At 36.1% G+C, this 23,177-nt stretch overlaps 2 protein-coding genes across 2 annotated transcripts in view; one reads left to right on the top strand and one right to left on the bottom strand.

Moving 5' to 3' along the window:
- LOC139939144 (uncharacterized) overlaps positions 1–23,177 on the top strand; it is an 82,534-nt gene that overhangs the window by 25,683 nt on the left and 33,674 nt on the right. The gene's annotated exons all lie outside the window — the stretch shown is intronic.
- On the bottom strand, positions 18,605–21,345 carry LOC139938446 (kin of IRRE-like protein 1). The gene has a single exon (XM_071933981.1). The coding sequence runs from the start codon at positions 20,872–20,874 to the stop codon at positions 19,429–19,431; it is 1,446 nt and encodes a 481-aa protein (XP_071790082.1). The 5' UTR covers positions 20,875–21,345; the 3' UTR covers positions 18,605–19,428.

A 23,177-nucleotide genomic window follows, 5' to 3' on the forward strand; every position in this document is an offset into this window, starting at 1 on the left:
GTCCGATAACTTGTCCTCACAGGCCTCCAGTTGTTGCGGTGCCGTGTGCTTTTGCTGTTTATGCCCTTTTAAAAGTTCTTATACAAATTAAAATTTTCTTCACAGCAGTTCCCCTTACCAGAGGAAAATTGTTGTGTCCTTCAAAAATACAATTCCTAGTAAAAGGCTAACCAAAATGTTAATGCATTTTGTAGCTAAATTCACACATTAAAAGGTTACCTTCAAAAGCTATTCTTCTTTTGAACAATAACAAAGTTGAAATAGGCATGGATAACATTTAATTATGTACACAGGTCTTGTAAATATTTTCTCCAAATTAGTTTTTATTGTTGGCATAAAAGGCGGGAAACTAGTTTTAATCTTATCTGTGAACGATAACTACTGAATGAGTACCTCACGACAGCTGCTCACATTGTGTTCCCTACAAACTCCCCCAAGCACTGGTTTGTCAAAATACCGATACATGCCTGGACAGGGTAACGTTCAACCCCACACCCCACCTTTGAACAAAAGAGCGTTGGCAGAACCACCTGGCTTGACTATATTGACAAGATTTTGGTTGAATTATCGATGTCGGCTATTGTGTTCTATTGAGCCCCCTGCAGATTAGCACACTTACTGGTCATTGTTTGGTTGTGAGTCCTGGTGATTTCACATGCTGGGCCGATGAATGCAAACAAATTCTTGTGACTCTGTTAGTGGGGAATCATACTTGATTCTCGCGCCATAAAAGGACAAAAGGGAATAATTTGGCGGGGAAATTTGGCTTTCTGGGTTGTGGTTGTTCAGAGGTTGACTTTGTTGAGAGGTTGACTTTGGAAGGGATAGGGCTGGGTGGTGTGCGTTGACCCTTTCGGTTGCTGTCTGATAGTAGATGGTCTTGGATCAGATTTTCTGTTTGATGTTATTAATTTTGAGTCATAATGTGAGATGTTTTAAAGATATCATGGAGTTAGTCCTTGTTTCTTTCAGATACTGTTTTTATAAGGGCATTTGTGCAAAACTCTATGCGTTTGTTTTAAATTTAGAAACGTCAGGCCTGTTAACTATTTTTTGTCTTAAATTTGTGTAAATTAATTTCACCAAGTTTTTTTTTTTAGTATATTTATAGTATTTTTTTAGTATATGAATTTGATTGAATTTTAACAGACTTGCTGACTACAGAAAACCTCAAACTTTAATTTTCTTTCTTTGCAATCTCACAGTAATATTTGATCGATGATTAAAGCACGTACCACATTTAGCCTGCATCAAATGCAGAATTGGACTTTAGCACTTGCAATAATTATGTTGATAAGGTACCTCTATCAAGCAGACTGAAATCAAATTAATTACTTGTGGTTTTTAGACTTAATTTTGTCTAAAATCATCTGTTTCTTTCTAAGGACTTTCCCACGCAGGGCTGTTCTCACGTTAAATATGAGTTTACGATCATACGCATGTATCAATCATTAACAGAAACTTTAATAGCAAGTGGGTTTTTGTTTGCGGAGTGTTTTGAGAAATTCTTGTTGATGAAAGGTGAAATTGCCAGCTGCTATTTTGACACAGTTTCATTGGATAAGGCCTTTGTAGGCAGAATGTAAAACATTAACAAGAGAGGGATATCAGTGGGAATGTCATGGGAACGTTTCGCTGTTGTTTGGTCGCTATTAAGCGAATGATGAATTGACTGGCTTTTGGAGACACATTGGGCAACACAAAGAATATTGTCCATTAAACACAACTTTTTTCGTTTTGCAGGTCTCTTTTTTTTTGGGGGGGGGAAACAGGGTTTTTTTTTTCTTGGGAGCATTTTGTTGTTGTTTGGTCTCCTTTAAAGGCACTGTACATGTAACAAGCAACGGAGAGCTATTGATAGTATAAAACATTGTGAGAAACGACTCCCTCTGAAGTAACGTAAATTTGAGAAACAGGTAATTTCTCACTAAAATAATGAAAGACTTCTGGCCATACCCTTTAATTCCTATCAGGAAGCACACTATTTGGTACAACAAGGGTGTTTTTCTGTCATCATTTTCTTGCAACTTCGACGACCAATTGAGCTCAAATTTTCACAGGTTTGTTATTTTATGCATATGTTGAGATACACCAAGTGAGAAGACTGGTCGTTGACAATTACCAATAGTATCCAGTGTCTTTAAGCTATTGATGAATAGACTTTCTTTTGCAGACATTCGGTAACACAAAGAATATTCATGTATTGCCCATTTATACAGTTTTTGTAGGGGGGGCGTGTAGGGTTAGTTGTGGTCCCTTATTTGGGGGAGGGGGAAGCATGATTGTAGTACATGAATCAAAAGTGGCAGGCGTTGTCGTGTGGTGAAGTAGGTTGATTGATGGAATAATTTGGCAACTAATCTGGTAGGAAGACTGTTCAGAAAGAGATAAATTTACAAGCGTTTCATTGTCATTGAGTTTCAGGTTTCTGTCAAATTTGTTTCAATAATGGTTTAAGTTCTTGTTTCGGATTTAGTGGTATTAGAAGCATTCAAGCATAGTGTCAGATTGTCTTTGTAAACATTCGAGGGTGACAATAGTTTTGAAACATTTCTGAATATTGCATCAGAAGTGATGGTTTTAAAAATAACATGGTTTGGAATTAATAGTGAAAGAAGTATATTGAGTGATAGAAACAGGAAGTAAACATTTCCTTGGTTATTTTTATACCCTGTTTTGAAAACTTCAATAGCAGGGTATTCATAGATAACGATGGTGGGTGTAATTTAGGACTTTTGTAACAAGTTTACGATTGTATCGATTGCTTTCAGCGATATTTGTTCGCTTTTTGTTAAAACTAGTGTTACAACATGAAGATCACTTTACTCTGTAAGGTTTGTGTGAGGGTATGAGTTTAATTGGCTGAAATTTAATGGAAAAAAAATTGGAAAAACACCCCAAAATTTTGTATTTGGTAGTTTTCAGTTTTTGGTATCACATTTCATAAATTAATTTTGCTTAAATCAAAATATTTTGAAATTAAATAAACAGTGATGTATATGATGGTACAGTTACACTGTACAGTCTTGGGTTAACCTTTTCATTTTTAATCCAAGTCAAATAAACATTAATTTCCATAAATGAAAAATATCATTTACTACAGAGAAAGCATATCATATCATTAGTATCAATAACTAACAGTAAACAAGTTCAAGTAGCATCGCAAGTATGAAGCAAAAGTTGTTGCCAAAACTTACAATTATCCACAAAAAGGTTATCCAGCTTAAAACAAAAACAAGACCAGTATTTAGCTTACTGGTCCAACACTGAAATAACAGGCCTTGGGTCATTGTGTCCAGTATACAAAAATATAAGCCCCCTACACTATAAATGAGATTTTTTTACCTTATACATCCCTTGAAAAGTCTACCTTAAAATTGACAAAGATCAACTTTAGAAAGTTATGCTTTCAAAAAACAAAGGGTTAATACAATACAGGGTCTTTGTTCTGTAAACCGAAACCAACTCCAGTGCCAAGTGTGCCATAGATTAGGGTCTGTCCAAACCAATACCCCCCCCCCCCCCAACCTCCTCCAACACACACACACTTGGACATGGTCGCGCTTCATGGATCAAAAGGTTGTAACATTTTAAGAGCCGGCAGCCATCATGTGTTGAGTGATCAAGAACAAAATAGATGGAACTTTAGTGGTGGATGTTTTTTTAGTGGTGAATATTTATTTCCATCAGAAGTAAAATGAAATGGTTGTGTACCCCCGGAAGAGGGGCTTAATGACAGTTTTACCAGAAAAAAGTCATTAGGGTATTCCTTTCTTAGCGATCACCTTTTGAAATGAAACGTTCACAGGTTAATTTTGTTGTATACAACTACAGTTATATAGGATTAAAACAATCGAACGGTTCCAAAAACCAAAGGTATACATTGCCTTTAAGAATGATTCAACTAGGCTTTATACATTTTTGTTGTTCAGTAAACTGATCTTATAAAAGCTGATTTTATGATTATTGTTTTAAATTAATCATTCCTACATCCATGATCCTACCAGAAATCCTAAATTCTCAGCATGTGTTTACGAGAAACAAACAAGCAACTTCAATTGGCCCTGGCGAAATTAACTGTCAGAACTGGTTTGTGTTTCTTCATTAGACAATTCAGGAAGAAAATAGAACCATGGTTGATCTTTAAAGGCACTGGACACCTTTGGTAATTGTCAAAGACCATTGTTCCCACTTGGTGTATTATGCATACAATAACAAATCTGTGATAATTTGAACAGAATTTGTCATCAAAGTTGCAAGAGTATATTGAAAGAAAAAATACCCTTGTTGCACAATGTGTGTGCTTTCAGATGCCTAACAAAAGCCTTCAGTCAGGTCTGAAGTCTTTTAATATTTGTGTAAGAAATTATCCCTTTCTCATAAACTACATTACTTCAGACAGAGCCGATTCTCACAATGTTTTATACTATTTTACAAGGTTCATGAAAAATTGAAATAACTTTCAGAACAAAACAAACTTATAGACAAAAAATTTTCTCCATCATCAGCAAGAACACTACTTGCAGGTTTGATTTTGTTTTACCCCTGTTTATTAAAACATACTGTGCACTCTCTTTCTTAACATTCTTGGATAAAAATCTTATCACCAGCTCTCCATTGCTCCTTACCAAGTAAGTTTTTTGTGCTCACAATTATTTTGAGTAATTACCAATAGTGTCCAGTGCCTTTAATATGTTCCTTCCTCACTGACGTACACGTAGCTCTCTAGATGAACATTTGTTCTCAGTTTGTGGTATTTCCCTGCGCTGGGTGTAGAAGCGTGCCAGCACCCTAGGAGCCAATTTAGAGAAATTTCTTGGCACGTGAGCCTCCGACCCTCAGGCTAAGAACTAGTGCAGTAACTCTCATTAGAGCATGAGAGAATGTTTAGCGCTGGGTGCCTACCATGCTGTGCAATCATGGATTGAGTATAAAGTCTTCCAAATTAGGGCCTTTCATCTCGACTTATCGGCTAGAAATATGATTTCACATAAACTGCCCATTTTTGGTCAAAGTTACAGACCGATTTTTATCCAAGAATGGTAAGAGAGAGAGTGTACAGTATGTTTTAATAAAAACAAAATCAAACCTGCAAGTAGTGTTCTTGCTGATGATGGAGAACATTTTTGTCTATAAGTTTGTTTTGTTCTGAAAGATATTTCAATTTTTCATGAACCTTGTAAAATAAAATAGTTGGTGTATTTAGGCCAAAGTGATTTGTTTTTTCAAAGTGTACATTATAACTGTTAAAACAAATCAAAATGTAAGATTTTTAAATATCAATGCATAAAGAAGAATAATTTAGAAACTAATTCTACAGATCCTGAGAAATCTGAAAATTCACTGAATAAATTAAATTAGTTGAAAATACAATAAGCTGAATTGAACAATGTCTCTTTTAATATGTTGAAATTAAGTGTCCTTGCGGTATTTTGTGTTTGCTTGACAGTTATAAAGAAACTTGGAATGTGTTCAACTTTTAAAATAAATTTGTAGCATTTTTTATCAGTGACACAAAATACCATCAGAACCTTCAGAAGTTTGTTTTTGAACTTTGATCCACTGCGGTGTTATAAAATATCAACCCTGAAATGTTCAGTTCCTCTTGTTGCATAAATAATCAAGTATAATCTTTTGAAATCATATCACAGGTGGTGAAGTTCCTAGCACAAAAATTGATTCTTGTAAATTCCGCCACATGCAGAAAAGCGGTCGTGCAGAATAAACCTATCATTTTTTTTTACAAGAGACCCTCTCAAAACAACAAATCTATGATCCACACAGTTGCTCAAATCCGGACTCCTGTCTCTGTGCACAATGCATGAACAATGGCACCTTTGTTGTCATTGTTGTGGAGGGTCAGTGGTGTGTGGAATCGATAATCATTCAATGTAGAGAAATCGTAGAGGGTTGAAGAGTAAATCACGTTGACTATGGACTGGTATTGTGAACGGTGAATTGCTGCCAGCTGTTATTGTTAACGATGGTGAAGTGAGAGTCTACTTCCTGTTTTCCTTTGAGAGTGGTCATTATGTTTAATGACCCCTGGACAATTTGTTAAGGAAATATTGTTCATTGTTTTTTTTTGTTTTTTTTTATAATTCAAGTTTGTAACGTGTTTTTTCATTTTTAGTGTTTGATTGTTGTTTTCTTTATTTGAGATGTTAAAATTAACAAGACAATATTACAAATGTACTTTATACTAATTTGATATTATGTGGGGACAATGAGATACGGAAAATGCTTTGATAAAATTTGGTAATTGCCCGACCAGTATGCTTAAAAAACCAAGCCTGTAAAAAATTTGGGCTTAATTGGTCATCCACATTGCAAGGGAATAATGAAAGAAATTTGTTGGGTGAACAAATTCCTCTTTTCTACAACTACATTACGTCAAATCAAAGACCCTTTAAAGCCATTGGACCCTTTCGGTAAATAGTATTGTCCAAGGCCCACACTTCGTGTATCATAACTTCTATATCAAATAACAAACCTGTGAAAATTTGGGCTTAATCGGTCATTGGAGTCGGGAGAAAATAACGGGAAAACCCACCCTTGTATCCGCGCGTTTCGCCGTGTCGTGACATGTGTTTAAAATAAATCCGGAATTCTCGTTAACGAGAATTGATATTGTTTAACTGTTTTCTCAAAAAGTAAAGCATTTCATGGAATAATACTTCAAGAGAAGATATTTCACCACTACCTCCTGTAAACCCTGTAAGTTATTTGTAAATCTGTGAACTTTTTTCTTTTTTTCTGTACCGAAAGGGTCCAATGGCTTTAAGGGTGTCGTTTCTAACAATTTTATAATATCAACAGCTCTCCATAGTGCTCTTTACCAAGTTATTTTTGGAGTAAATACCATTAAAGGATGACCTCCCTTTAAGCACAGGTCCAGAGAAATTATACAGGCAGATTTTATTTTGACTTGCAAAATATAGATGTAGTTTAATATGAGACAAATCTGCAGATGTGTTAGATACTTCAAAATACAAACTAATTACATTAGATAACACACCATAGAATATTTATCAGTCCTGGCAGCGATTCCACATAACTATCTAAGTGTTAACATTACACCACTCTGTCTGAGTTACCTCTTATAATCAAAACCTACAACCTTGAGCGTCTCCAGTCCACCACCTTTTACAGGTGTGTTGGAACTGCCAGAATAATCGTCCCAAAACATGGCACGTGCCAGGGTCATTGTGTTCTACACCCCTTGGTTCAATACACCCTTCGGACCTCTTTGGTCTTTATGACCCTCTCTGTCCTTTTTGCGACCCCTTTGCGATGAATGGGTGTCTAGTGAGGGGCGTTAGGGAGCAGGTGCGGTTAGGAAAATTCCCACGCATGGCCGGCACACGACGGACCTCAGGTACTTTGAAGTTTGAAGGGGACCTCTTGTCAATTTAATTGGCAAATATTTGTGTTGTGCTGGGTAGTTGGAGTAAATGAAGGTCATTATATTGGGATTTATGTTGAGAAACATTGGTGTGTAAAAACAGATTTAAGCTTGAAATTTATACAAAATCTCTTTAAAGATTGGTGAAACTCAAAGGAATTTTTCTCAGTCTAGCCTTGTTAAATTACCGTACTTTGTATTTTATTGGTGTCTGCAATAACCCCCCCCCCCCTCCCCAATCAAGAAAGAAAAAGAAAGAGGCGTGTTTTAAACCCTACACCATGGACCTTTCTATTGCACTGCTGGCATCAAATTCACAGCCCAAGTTTTTGGCCGACAAGTTGGAAAACTACTGGAAGCCACAATTGCAAACAAAAAGCAGGTACAACAGTTTGTAGCAATTCTACACAAATTTTCAAAAATAGTGTTGACTTTGTTTTTAAAAAAGCAACCAATCATGGAATGCATTTTGTTTTAGTGGAACACAATTGAATGAATTGCTAACATTCGGTTGTCCATGCCAACCAGCTTGGTTTAGTTAATCAACAATAACGGTCTTTGAACATTGAGCAAGTTGGTCAGTAAGCTCTTGTACAGAACAGAATGTTTCTACTTTTTCCCTAAGCACCACATGTCATACCCGGGTATTTACAATGAAAAAATCTGAAGAAAATACTGGTACCACGCAGCATCAGATCTTTACTCTCTTTTAAAACATTGTCCTATACATTTATAGTCAAATTAATAGTCTTCATTACCATAAAATAATCCACCAACGCAGTCGTCACTTGTACATAATATATTCATGAGCTATTTATGGGCATTCAAAGGGACTATAAAAAACTCTAACCCTGTCTGCAAATAAATTACAGCAATTCATTACAGACAATTTGTATTGTCAAAAACTACATTACTTCAGAGGGAGCCATTTCTTACAAGGTTTGATACTATCAACAGCTCCCCATTACTCGTTACCAAGTAAGGTTTTATTATTACCAATAGTGTCCACTGCCTTTAACCATTGCAGTCTTAAATCCCTTGATTTGCTACTAGTGTCAAAGAGAAGGATGAAAGACTGGAGCCAGTAGGCCCAAACAACAAGTGCTTAGGGTCAGGGAAACCAATATTTTTGCAGTCCAAATAATTTGGTGCGGAGCAACATAGGAAAACATGAGGATGTGGGAGAATTGAGACCACATGACCTCGGCCTAGTCTGTAATTATGTTATTACTTGGCGCTGCCAACTCTCCCTGATTCTACAGAAAGTTTCCTGAAAATAAACCGATCTGTCCAATGGACAGATCGGTTTATTTTCAAATTGTGTCCATGTTTGATGAACATTATTTATAAAATCTCCTTGATTGAGGAAACATTTTCACCTATTATGTTGAATATAATTCTAAACATCTCTCGGATTACTATAAAAAATCTCCCTGATTGCAAGCTGCAAATATTGGTAGCTAAACCAGTATATTCATTCTGTATGAATCATACTCAATTTCTTTGAACAGATTATAATTATTAGCGCTTGCGCATTATTTCTAACTCTTTGGATCTCCGACCAGCTGCCGCCAAACATGCACGTCCGCCTTCATTGTAATGTTACCAATGAAAAATCACTTTTTTAGAAATATGAAAACATGCATGAAAACATCTGATGGTTGCAATGTATGCTATGGTTCTGACTGTGTAGGTAGTGTTGAGTTGCCATAAACTGAGGGACTTTTTATGTATTTGGGGCACCCCCTGGTCTGAGCACATAGTGAGTTAGGGTTTTAAGTTTTATGCTGATGAGAGTTTTTAATCTTATTAGTGGTTATGGATATGATTGTCTCTTCAGAACTGACTCCGCGGCAGTACAGTTATTACGATCCTATAAGCTAAAGTAGTAGTCCAGTCTAATTTCTATACCATCCGCCCTGGTAATAGTTATAAAAGCAGGACAGTTCTTTTCAGAACTGAGAAGTCTCCCGAACCTCTGATTATCTACTCCACGTAGAATAAAGCAAGACAGTTCCCTAAGATCAACTCTACCTGGCAAGTAGATACACACATGGTGTTACTGCAAACCAAATACACATTGATACCTCACCATGCAATGCCTCAAATCCTATATTGTCTCTTCTGTTCTACTTTGAAATATACCCTCGTTGCTATAAGGCTGTTACTGCAGTACAATGCATTTATTTCATAATCTCAGATATTTTTTAGCTTCCGATAAAGGAGTTATTCATCAAGGGGTCTCCAAAAATATTGTTTTCATAAAAAAAAAACATTTATTTACCAAGGAAAACACTATTTATTGATTTTTGTTTAAAACTTAAAATGCACATTTGTTTTTCAAATACAAAATTGTCCTCTACATTCAAATGCCAACTGCAAGAACAGTTTTATATGTTTTTGTCCCTCTTTTTTTCATTTGTTATTTTGTTCACTACTCCATTCCATGCAACATCAATACAAATTGCTTTTCATAAATGTCTCACAAATTATTCTTTTTGAAGAAGAAACGACTAGACTCAAGATTTGAGACTGCAACTTTGGATTAACATTATCACCGCGCTCTACAAAATATTTTCTTCACATTAACAAGTTTCGGTACAGTACTAAATGTACAAGGCGAGTCAAAGTTAAATTCTTCTGTTGAAAAGGCTATGGAAAACTGTGTTAATAAGGCGATGTAAACAATAAATTACAAAATGGGCATCTATTTATCATTTTTCATCATTCACACTTTAATCCTTCTATACTGTATCCACAAGCTGTTTGATCTAATACGAATAAAAACCATATTGATTTGAAAATACTGGGTGTGGTTACACTGCACTGTCACCTCACTGCACTCTCTCACACTCATAGATCCGTGTTTATAGCCATGGCATCATCGGTTTGTACATAAAGATGAGGGTATGCTTGTACATAATGTTTGCTGCATGGTTATGGCTAATGTCACTGGAGACAATTTACATTACAGGCAATGTGCCAGCTTTAGTAGATGGTACCAGGCAGTCTCCTCGAAATGAAAGTACATTTGCATTTTTAGTTTAATCGTACTGCGCTAAGTGAGACGCTGTTAGTGTTCCTCTGGTATTCAGTTCAGTTTGTTTAAAGCCATTGGACCCTTTCGATTCAGAAAAAAAAAAAGTTCACAGATTTACAAATAAATTACAGGGTTTACAGAAGGCAATGGTGAAAGACTTCTCTTGAAATATTAGTCCATGAAATCCTTTACTTTTTGAGAAAAACAGCAAAACAATATAAATTCTCGTTAACGAGAATTACGAATTAATTTGAAACACATGTCATGACATGGCAAAACGCGCGGAAACAAGGGTGGGTTTTTCCGTTGTTTTCTCCCGACTCCGATGACCGATTGAGCCTAAATTTTCACAGGTTTGTTATTTGATATAGAAGTTGTGGTACACAAAGTGTGGGCCTTGGACAGCACTGTTTACCGAAAGGGTCCAATGGCTTTAAAGGGAGGGTACACCTTTGGTAGCTACATACAAATTTAATTACCCAACTTTTAAATTATCGCATAAAATTTGGGTTTATCCAGTCTGTGCCCCCCCCTTCCATCCTCATCTTTCTGGCTTTCTCTTTTGTTTTTTTCCCACAGTGCTTTGCATCTGTTTAAAGGCCTTTTATAAATGTCCCGTGTGTTTATTATAAAAATCAATTGGAAAGAAGTGCTGCAGCTGTTGATAATGTATTTACACATTTGAGAAACAATACGATTTTAAAGAGAGGGATTCGCACAAATTTCAATTTGAGAAATTTGTCATGCATGTGTGGATGTGTGTAAGTCCACATGGTGTTTCAATTTTTGTTTTGGGGTCCACACTTCCTTTGGAACATTAAAACACTAAAACAATAAAGTTTATGCACTTACTTTACAGCTGACAACAAATTTACATTGAAATTACATAAGGCCATTTATTTTGAGACTGTGATATAGACATTTGAGATCTTGTTATGCATGTAAATAGTTGTGTAGTTTGATTTTTGTGCAGTTGTATGATAAAACAAATATTACAATTAATATGCAGTTGTAATATCATTGAAATTTGCTTGCGCAGTAATAACTGAAACAGGTAGATTAGCATAATCCAGGGATCGTTAGTAATCACGACTACACGTCAAACATCGTTCTATTCAATTGATGATTTCAAAACCATGAGTCATATGGGATACTCCCTTACTCTGTGGTAAATAAATTATTGAGAGATGAGAACATAAACTAAATAAAGCACTCTAGCCTGGGAGTGACACCTTCAACATTTGTTTTTGATGTTTAACCACATACAACACCAGTTCACTCTCTGAGTAATGCAGCTATTGTGTTTAATTCTAGAGGTATAGCCCAAAAAACAAAGGTACAATTGTCATAACCGATTGTTTCATTAACCACACTACAAACATTGTTTTTTTCACTACAGAAAGAGTTGAGTCACAAAACCTTTTGTATTTCTGTGATTTAAAATGAACCATTATTCAAAAAGAAAAATGGTTGTATTGTATTGTATGATACTAGCAAAAGTACAAACTCGTATAAATATCGGATGATACAACGAGGGATATATTCCCTGGCCCCAGAAATTTAACCGCACAACAATAATATGAGTTATTCCCAAGTTTGATTATTCTTTGTGCCATCGTTCCAGTCTATTGGATTTGAATACAGTGAGCATTATCTGGGAGTGATTTCTAGTGGATTTATTCTTCTGATCGGTTAGTAAGCCCAGAACGGGTGAACACTTCAGTAGGTTTTGGATGATGATTTCATTTTTTTCGACCACAGAAGTTCCGCTTTGTATGAGTAATACTGACTGTATCGGGACATCCCCCTGCTAATATGCTGGTAGTGTTTGGCTTGTTCCCATTTTCGCATGATTTTTTTTTTATGAATTTGCAATAGTTTAGATTGTGTGGGTGTTTGTGAACAAAATTTATGTGTTGCAAAACAAGTAAAACAAACTCTTTTTTCATTGTCACTATACTTCTTCTTCTCAAATTAAGATAACTTTTTATTTGTGACGCAAGGAAGTTTGCTTTTGTAAGCACCCATATGCAGTAAAAAATACGGTCAATTTTATTAGTTATAAAAAATGTTATCACAAAGACTGTCTAAAAGAAACCCCAGAAACTGCATTGGTGCCCTGTGCAGTTTTGCTGCTGTACCATTTGCCAAGTTCCAATTCAAATTCACATTTCCTCATAGAGTGCCCCTTGCCGGAGGAGAATTACTGCGCCTCTTCAAGAGAATGCTGAGAAGGATGTATTGGTTGCTAATCAATTGCTTGAACAATTTACCAAGCACCAAGCACCGAACACTTTTGTTTATTGGAAAGCCAATATACCATGTTATGTGCACATTTTGTAATTGGTTTCCTGCAGGTTTTTGTTAAGCAGAAATTGTTTAGGCAATTATACTCTCTGCTTAAGCAGCGTTTTTCTGTGCTTAGCATATTTGTTTGCTGATACAGCGCCATACAAATCCTGCTGCATTCCATTCTTATTTATTTCGATTTTACTTGGTCAATTTTCCTTTTTGGGGGTTCCATTTGTGTGTTTATTTTTGTTTTCTTTAGTCATGTTGGTGGGCAATGGACTGCCAGAACTGTCTATTGTAGATGATGACACTCATTAATGCCCTGCATGCACCTGCCACGGTAACACAATGTACATAACGAACAACAAATCAACAAAAGTCCAATGTTACCATGGAAACTGGATGTTTTAGCATAAAATTTCAGTGCAGGATAAGCTCTAGTCACCTCTACAGTTCGAAGCTATATGAGCATGTGTATACACTCTTGAAACTAAAGAGTTGAATTCAACACTTGCTTGAGTTCGGTGAGTGACTACACTTTGAAAGTGTTGAATCCAGCATTTTATATGTTAAATCCAGCATTTTAAAGTATTCGGTCAACAATTTAAGTGCCAGTTTACCATTTAAAAAGCTGATCCAACAATTCAAAGGAATTTGAGAAATGTTGAAATAACATTTAAATTGTTGAATTAATCCTTTTTTAATTGGATCAAAAAGTTAAATTGTTAGATTTAACAAACAAAATGCTGAATCCAACACTTTCAAAGTGTATAAGTCACTCAACTCCTTAGTTTTTAGAGTGTAAAGGAGACGACAATGTGTATACAGCAAATTATTTGAAGGGTATTATACATGTCGTGTCGAGTTTGCCCAATTGCCATCCAATGTTCTCCACACTATGGTCAATGCACTTGTACTTAGTGATGTTGCTAATTAATGCATATATTCTCTTTGCGTCTGATTAGATATCTTCATTAAAAACACAAAAGGAACCAAACCAGCTGTGGATCCAATCTCAATAATGAGATTTTAGTCTGGTGTCATTCGTGACATCGGCTGTCAATTGTTCACACTCACTGAATTTATACAAAAGCTGTTGCCGTAAAATAGGCACCATATTATGTGTATTTGATGTGATGCATATCTTCCTATGGTTTGTGAATGGAGGGTCTTGGGTTATAGGACCTATTTCAGAAATTACAAAAATTACCAAAACAAAATTACATACAAATTTTGAATCGCCAAAAAAAAACAGCTTACCAGTTGAACATGGAAACTTATTCTGAAATACTATATACTTAAAAAATTAATGACCATACAAAAATTGTGAAGCACTGCAGCTTTCGATAGTGTTAACTACTTTGAGACAGGATTCCATTTGAAGTAACATGGTTTGTGGTGACACCATGTAAAAATCTATTTTGTGGCTTGGAAAATATTTCACATAAAAAATTTAAAAAATTGAATTTTAGAAACATTTTATGCATGAGTTGTTCCACCCCCAATTACCGATACAAGAACATGTAACATCTGTTGGTTTGATTAATTTAAAGGAATGTTCCACATTGCTGTGTATAGCCAGTCAATGAATTTGAGTTTCATTTTGATCTTTAGAAACTGCATTAGACTTTTCACAAACTGCTTTCCATTTCTAAAGTTATATCAATCAACGAAGAGATATATTACAAGCTATAGCATACACCATTATCTCATTTTCATATCACTTCACCCATTACCACTGGAGGTGCAACACACATGTTAATATCATTAATGTCGTGTTGAATTCTAGACGCTAACTTGATGACCAGTCCCGTGGTGTTAGGTCTCCAAAACGTGACCCCGAAACTCTGGATGACATTTTCAAGCTTCGTTACGGAAGAGCTCCTCCGATAATGTCAGATCGGTGCACTGATTTTTAGAATGCGCGCTGTAAGTCTAGAACGCATATATATGGTTGTGTTTTATGATGGGATTCCAGATTTCGTGTAATATCAGTGTCTGGTGACCTAAGGTCAGAGGTTAGAGGGCATAAGGAGGGAATGTGTAATTTCATATCGTCAGTTTATCTATCTGGATTATATGAAGAAGCAGACATGACCTTTCTTAAGACTGAAACAATTGTTTAAAGTGAAACCAACCAACGTACAATTTATTTCTGCTGTAAACATTTAATTTTCAATTAAATGAGTGGGTTTTTTGCCCCCAATAAACATGAGAAAACTGTTTCATGTTTAGCTCACTTTAAATAAATTTAAAAACAGGAGTCATTGCTGGATGCAATAAGTCAGAATAATGTTGATATATTTGAAATGTGCCTGTTTTTGTTTTACAAAAGAAAATTTATGAAATAAAATAAATTTCTCTACCTTTGTCATTGTCTTTTAAAAAAAGAAAATATAACCTTTCAGTCACAGACTTTCTCTAAATAATTAATATCAGTTCTTTTAAGGGTTAATAAAATATTAACTGGAGCTTAAAGCAGGGATACTGTATAGCTATAGAGGATACCTTTTATGGGTTTATAAATTGTCCCTGTTCATGACAGAGTATTGACGAAGTCATCATGGCTCGAATTTGGGTGCGAAATCCTCATGACATGGGGTGGTACATGTAGCTCAAAATAGACTCAGCATTCTTGATGCAAATAAAAGTTACATTTTTGCGGACTTCTCATAAAGTATATAGACACTGTATTCAGCTGAAGATTTTCCTGGTGATTTCTATTGTATCATGCTTGATTAATTGAACCATCAATCAGCATTACTACAGAGACATAAACCAATCTATGACCCAACCTTATTGTTCCTCTTCACAAAATACATTGTGAGTCTATTCAAAATATGCCACAGCACCAATCTATTTTTGTTCTCTGTTGGCGTTGATATGGCGAATAGAAGGCTCGTATGGAGACTGTGTAGCCATGCCTGAGTGAAGCAGTTGAATATGGGCACAACCAGCCTGACAGTCCAGACAACAAAAACTATCAAATTTCTTGGAGTGATTTATTGGTCATTAACAAGGGCAGTGGTAGATGGAGTGTCCGCTATCATCATGGACAAAATGTTGTTGTAAACACGAAATATGAGGCAGGGAGTTCAGGGTGTATTTTACATCAGTTCAAAACAACCTATGAAGCATCTTTGTGGAAAATGATTTGTGGGGAAACAAACATTCTTTCACTTTTGCAAGACATTGTTTCCCAACATCATCAATGCATTTGTAATATGCCACTTCATCAAGAACGCATCGTGTTAGATTGCGTGTATGTTACTTTTTATACACTTCTTAATTTTGCATTTAACAAGTCAGAATCATCTGACAAAGAAAAGTGAGTTCAATGTTGGGGAGGGGGAGGCGAATGAGAAAAGTAAGGTGAGGCTTGATTCAGACTTGAGAAGCTTAAGAATTTGATAGGGAGACGGGCAAGATGAGGTTACTGGGTCTTGTGCCATTGTGGCCTACTCAACACATAAAGAACTAAACAGAACAGCCAATCTTTTATGTTTCAACAGTTTATATCACCAGAAAATATTCTTATTTTTATAAACAATCAGGAATATGTTCCCTCTTACATTAACATATTTTACATTTTTGTACACTTTTCATGACATGGGAACAGCACACTCATGTGATGCATAAACAAACGTTGTTTTTAAAAGAATCTTTGAGGGCTTCAGTGTTCTGCTCACATTTGGTTAATTTATAATTTTGTTGATCAGAGGGTGTGTTATACTTGCAACAAATCTCGAAAGATCGAAGAGTGATCATACACATTTGTTAGTCATTTCAAATTAATATGACAAGTTACCAAAAATTAAAATTGAAAAACAGCTCACCATATTTGACATTATTAAAACAGTTCTTTTTGTAAAACGATACACATTGATTAGACTAACATACATAACTTGAATATCAGAGACTGTCCTTACTTTGCTGACTGACTGGGTTCCGATTTCCTGTACCAGCACGTTTCATTTCAGGGGAAATTTGAACAGGGTGTTTGGCTAAAATAAAGCTCTTCATTGATTTCCTTGCAGTAAAGTCTTTGATGCATTAAGTTTCTCAAAAACAAATTTGACAAAGAAGCGTTCATGTCCTCCCTTTTGTGTTTTTAGAGCAGACTTAGCTGGTACCCTTTTTCTTATGTTCCCACTTGACTGAACACAGTCTGGCTTAATTTCATAGAGCTGCTAATTAGGAACGGATAGTATGTTTAGCACAAAATATCTTGCTTAGCAGAACAGTTACCAAAGATTAAATTTTCAGAGAACCAGTTTCTTGTTAATTTGAAGTTGTGAACTCAGATGTCAAGAAAAAAAAAACACTTTGTAAAATGCTTTTGTTAAACCTGATATTATTTTTCATCGGTGTACATGCATTTTAAAATTTTGTTTATATGTTTTGCTACCATGAGTCATTTTGGAGATGATGAAAGCATGGCTGGAAATCTATTTCCAAAAAGGTTTTAAAGGAAAAAGCAAGCTTGAACACTCCCAGGTTTTGTTTCTGTGCATTTTTGATTAAATTCAGCTTAAATGATACAATTATGGTTACATTTACAAACCCTGGTGATTTTAAGCTACAAGAATTGCTATGTCCCAACTTGAGTACCATCCAAAATTGGATTGTTTTAACTAGAGTAGACCTACACTTAGTTTGGCTCAAATATCTACTTGGACTAAAGTTGGGTGTAAGGCCAATGTAAATCTAACCAAAACAGTCATTTTTAACAATTGAAAAAAAATAATCAATTATATTGCACTTGATAGGGACAAACCATTCACAAGGCACAAAAAGTGAGCCTGATCTTTAACCAGAAGTTAAATTTCATATAAAACATAGCGAGCATTTTTTGTATATGAGGAAGATTGACTTTCGGTTTTCAGAGGGGCACATTCAGTTGAGTTTTCTATAGTTTTATATAACAATTGTTTTCACAGTGTCACCTAGACTATAGATAGTCAATACCTATTGAAAAGAGCGTCATTCATAGAGCTGCTAAAGACATTTAAGCATTTTTAATGTTTGATTTCGAGACCTCAAGTTCTAAATCTGAGGCCTCGAAATCAAATTCGTGGAAAATTACTTCTTTCTCGAAAACTACGTTACTTCAGAGGGAGCCGTTTCTCACAATGTTTTATACTATCAACCTCTCCCCATTACTCGTTACCAATCAAGTTCCTTTGCTAAAAATTATTTTGAGTAATTACCAATAGTGTCCACTGCCTTTAAGCAGAAAACAAAATTAAGCAAAACAAAATTATGCTTAAAGAAAACAATTTGTGACTGGTATCCTGCTAATTTTGCTTTTAGCAGACCATTTTTTCAAAATTTTTCTGTTTAAGCAGCTCTTTGAAAGTGGGCCCTGGTTGAATGCTTGACTGTAATGTTTTCAACCTTGATAATTATTCAACAGATCAAGTTAAACAGTTGAGGAGTTTAAGTATCAGTCATCCAGGGAATATTTCTTTAAAGTAGTTCTTTAATTTAACAAAAAACTGGATACAGAGGAACTGTGTCAAGCCAAAGTAACAACAGCTGCTTTCAAACAAACAAAACTTGTAAATATGAGATGGTTGTTAAAGGAACACGTTGCCTTGGATCGGACGAGTTGGTTTTTTAAAAATTTCATATGGTTGGAAAGATGTTTTAAAAGTAGAATACAATGATCCACACAAGTTTCCATCGAAATTGCGTGGTTTTCCTTTTACTGTGCGAACTAACACGGTCGGCCATTTATGGGAGTCAAAATTTTGACTCCCATAAATGGCCGACCGTGTTAGTCAACGAGGTAAAAGGCAAACCGTTCAATTTCGAGGCATGTTTGTGTGGATCATTGTATTCTACTTTTACAACATCTTTCTACCCATATGCATTTTATAAAAAACGGTTACAAACGCTTTTCAAAGACCAACTCGACCGATCCAAGGCAACGTGTTCCTTTAAAGACAGTGGACACTATTGGTAATTTTCAAAGACCAGTCTTCTCACTTTGTGTATATCAACACATGCATAAAATAACAAAACTTGAGCTCAATCGGTCGTCATAGTTGCAAGATAATAATGAAAGAAAAAAACACCCTTGTCACACGAAGTTGTGTGCTTTCATATGCTTGATTTCAAGATCTTAAATCCTAAACTTGATGTCTCGAAATGAAATTCGTGGAAAATTACTTTCATACTATCAACCTCTCCCCATTACTCGTTACCAAGTGAGGTTTTATACTGATAATTATTTTGAGTAATTACCAATAGTGTCCACTGCCTTTAAGTGTTTTCTTTAACAATATTTCTTCCCTTGATTTGAAATGTTTTCAAGAAAAAAACAATATTGTGACATCCCCTTTATCTGAAAAAGTACTCTCAACCATAGAAGAATGGTACACATAAGTACCGTAAATAATTGATGATTATCAAAAGTTTAGGAATTAAATGCATGGTTACAATTATAAAAACTTAAATAGAGCTTGGTAGTTTCATCTTTTGATTCAATAATTATTTTTGAAATTTGTATGTGGTCACGTTCATTCAGTGCAGATTTTTTAAATCAAAATTTGGATTAGTATAATTGCTGGAACATTCACTTTGACATTATTTTTTTTTTACAAAATTGCATTTGGAAATTTTACATATTTACACAAAAAAAGAAAATAAGATCTCGTTGTTTTTAAAACAACACAAAATAGTTTCTCTAAATCTCCAGAGTCATTCCTTCGTCCCAGTTTTGTCCGATTTCCTCGTAGGGGGGTTCCTCCACCCATGGAACCTGCACAGCGACGTTCCTGTGCCATGGCGTGGGTCGCTGCCACGTTGGCATGTCCCTCACGCTTATTCTGTCCCTCGGCTCAAAATAGATACTGCCTTGTTCCCAACCTTGGACTGAGGTTGGGCCGTACTGTCCGTAGATCATTTGCGGCATTTGGTTCACAGTCTTAGGGTTTTGTGGACGACAACGGCACGTAATTACGATCAGAATAATAAGGACAAGAAGAATAAGGGTCAGGGTGCTTGCAACGATCGCTAGGATCTCAGGTTTGAGGACCACATTGTTTGAGGTATCAGTTTGTGGTTTATTTGGTTGATCACTATTGTCATCGTTTGGTTTTAAAGTTTGTGATGGCGTGGTACCGTATACCGGCTTGGTCTGTGTCGGATTAATGTTTAGAAGCGTTTTGGATTGATTTGTCCCGTATTCGTTTGTTGCATTACACGTGATTACAGTTCCGTTATCGGATAATTCTGTTGTGAATAAGATATTTTGGCCATTCTCGGTATACGTGATCCTCCTCTGGTCAAAGTTGTTGGTGAAACTCCAGGTATAGAGCGGAGTTGGATTAGCATCCGTTTTACAGCTAAGTTCAACTTCCTGGTCTGCCGCGATTATCTTTGGAGTCGTCTCAAGAATAGGTTTTGCTGGCGGGAACAACACATTCAACGGTCCGAGACTACAGCTACGACGAATATAAGTGTTTGCAGCACTTGATTCCATCTTGCATTGGAATATATCGCCGTGGTTTTCCGGTCCAATGGTGAATTCATAATCAAGACTGCGATAACCATTCTGTGAGTCATCTAAGTGAGCTGATAAATGTTGTTCTTTTCTTAGCCACTTTAGCATCACTGGTGGATTCCCACGTTCGGACTGGCAAGTAAGGGTGATTGTCTCCCCCGCAACAAAGCTCTCTTTACTTAGCGGGAAACAGCCTGGATACTTATTTGGCGGGACATGGTGCACTTCTAGTCTGGCATGGTCCGACTCTAAGTTGAAGCCGCCAGATGCGGTTACTTTACAGTAATAATCAATGTCATCAGCCAAAGCAACTTCAGTTATCTTGAGGTTGTACTCACCCTGATCTTCATTTCCTTCAATGGAGAAACGATCAACGACTTGGGTTAAACTCGGATCAATAGTAACCCCTGTACTAATCTTTATACCTCCGCGATACCACGAGACTTTATGGGAGAGCAGCAGATTGTCAATGATGCAATAAAACGTGACGTCATCGCCTTCAAGGACTGTTCGTTCTATTGGCTGCGAAATAAAACTAGGCTCACTTTGGGATTGGGAAACCGTTATCAGGGTTAGTAGGTAGAGAGAGATCTGCAAAGATGTTGACCATGTCTTGGGTAAATCCATCTTGAAGGTCCAGAATGAATGTCCGCTGAAGATGAAAGTTTCTCAGAGAGTATTCACTTTGTAACAGTTGTACATCCGACTCGATTTACATCTGCTAACAGTGATGCTAAATATATCCACACTGCTGGTAAGGCGCTACCAGCATGTTGTCTGGTTTAACTGGTCACAGATGTCCATGTTAATAAGTAACAGTTTGTTGTAATTGCTCATTAACTACGCTACCAATAGATGCAGACCTAACCATGCTCTAATGAACCAATCACCAATGTATCAATAGCTCAACTCAGAAGTAGACAACAACTGTCTAAGAGTTCAATTTTGTTGCTTGAAGTGAGAATGTATAGCTAGGAAATCCTCAGCAAAAGTTCATCTTGTTTCCTTGCTTTCATCTGATACACTGTTCTCTCCAACAACCCAGGTACTTGCTTGCCTCCTCCTTGCCTCAGAGCAGATCACTCATGCATAATTCATTAACAGCTACCACCCAATGACATCAGAGCCCTTGAGTCACACTTATGCCACGTGCAGGCACACTGTGTGATTGACAAGAGAAGTGTGCCACATTCAGCCAATCACAGTCCAGTGGAGCTGGCTGACTGCATGAAGGGGTGGGGCTTGTTATGTAAATGAGTTCTTTAGTTGGGCCAGCATGGGCCAGGCAAGTCTGCACTTGCCAGGGGTTTCCAAAGTCTGTACACAGATTGGAATCACTGATGTGAATTGGTTTTATGTAAAGTCTGCACAGCCTCATCATGGGATAATGCAACAATTCAATAGAGGGGGCAAGCCATATTTTCTACCGACTCTAGGATTTTCTTCCTCCAATCACTTTCTGAATGGGTTTGCTCCAAGTCATTGGTACACATTTCAGAGCAAGATATGGAAAGCAATAAGGGAACAACCTAGGTTCAAATTATTCATTAATCGATATTGTCAATGTAAAGGAATTATTGCCCTTTTTGGGGGCATGGTCGCTAGTTCTTCCACCGATTGGAGTATAGAATAATACATATAGAACAAGACCATCATGAAGCTAAGATTTCTTGAAGCATACAGTCCAAGATTGAAGTACAAGTTTAAACAATCTAGTATCTGCAGACATTTGTTTGAAAATAATAAAAAAATGTGTTGTGTATGGTTTGAATAGAATTGTCAAGCATTAGTTCTCCTCAAGATTAAATGTTTGTATTTTGTAATAAGAAATCAGAATCAACGTTTTTCCATTCATAATATGTGAAAGGAGTGGATTTTGTGTAGTTGCTTTCATATGGAATGTTGCAATTCTTTACTTCCTCCCAAAGAAGGTTAAATCTTTTGCCATTTGGACTAATCTGATTGTTCCATTTACTTTTGTCATAATATGGTGTGAACACCAAAGTCTGTGATTGAAGGTTAATCCACAAGAGGGCGCTATTTCAGTCTGACAGCTAGTAGGCACAATGTCTTGGAATAATGTCTATAAATAGTAGTGATAATAAAGTTGTTTTGACTTCAGAATTTCCAAGTCTGTGATTGAAGGTTAATCCACAAGAGGGCGCTATTTCAGTCTGACAGCTAGTAGGAACAATGTCTTGGAATAATGTCTATAAATAGTAGTGATAATAAAGTTGTTTTGACTTCAGAATTTCCAAGTCTGTGATTGAAGGTTAATCCACAAGAGGGCGCTATTTCAGTCACTTTTGTGTTTTGGACAAGAATGTTTACAAAACTCTTGATCACACAATAGGAACATGTCTATAAATAGAATGGAAACAAAATGAAATTGTTCATTGTGATTAACAAAAGTCGAAGTAAGCATTTTGAGTTTCGGATTGATAATATTTGTTAAGTTTATTGTTGCTCGTCCTTGGTATTTTCATTTGTAACATTGTCTACATTTGTTTCTTTGGCTGGTTCAAAGAACAATCAGCCAACTTGAGAAATGTCCAAGTAAAATAAACTGGACCAGGATGTAGGCCGCCCACTACTACTTCAAGAGGAATGTTTGATAATTTAATCTCCAAGGGGCTGTCATAGTATATGGTGGTATCCATAGGGATGAACCTTTGACACTAGGTTGGGTAGAAGTTGTGTTGAAGTACACCGGATGGAGTGTATAGAATTCACTGTCTACAAGCAGTTGTTGTGGGCGTTTTCAGTTTTGCATAATGTTGTTACGAAAAGGATCAACTTGAAGGATGTATGCTAGTAATACCATGTCCATATTGTCACCGTTTCCATGAAGGGATGGGCGTGTTAACAAAAAGAAAACAAGATTTTCTACATGTTGGAGTTTTGTTCATTTCTTGGTGAAGTGAAAAAAA

The sequence above is a fragment of the Asterias amurensis genome, chromosome 6 (genome assembly GCF_032118995.1).
Source record: "Asterias amurensis chromosome 6, ASM3211899v1".
NCBI classification, from domain to species: Eukaryota; Metazoa; Echinodermata; class Asteroidea; order Forcipulatida; family Asteriidae; genus Asterias; species Asterias amurensis.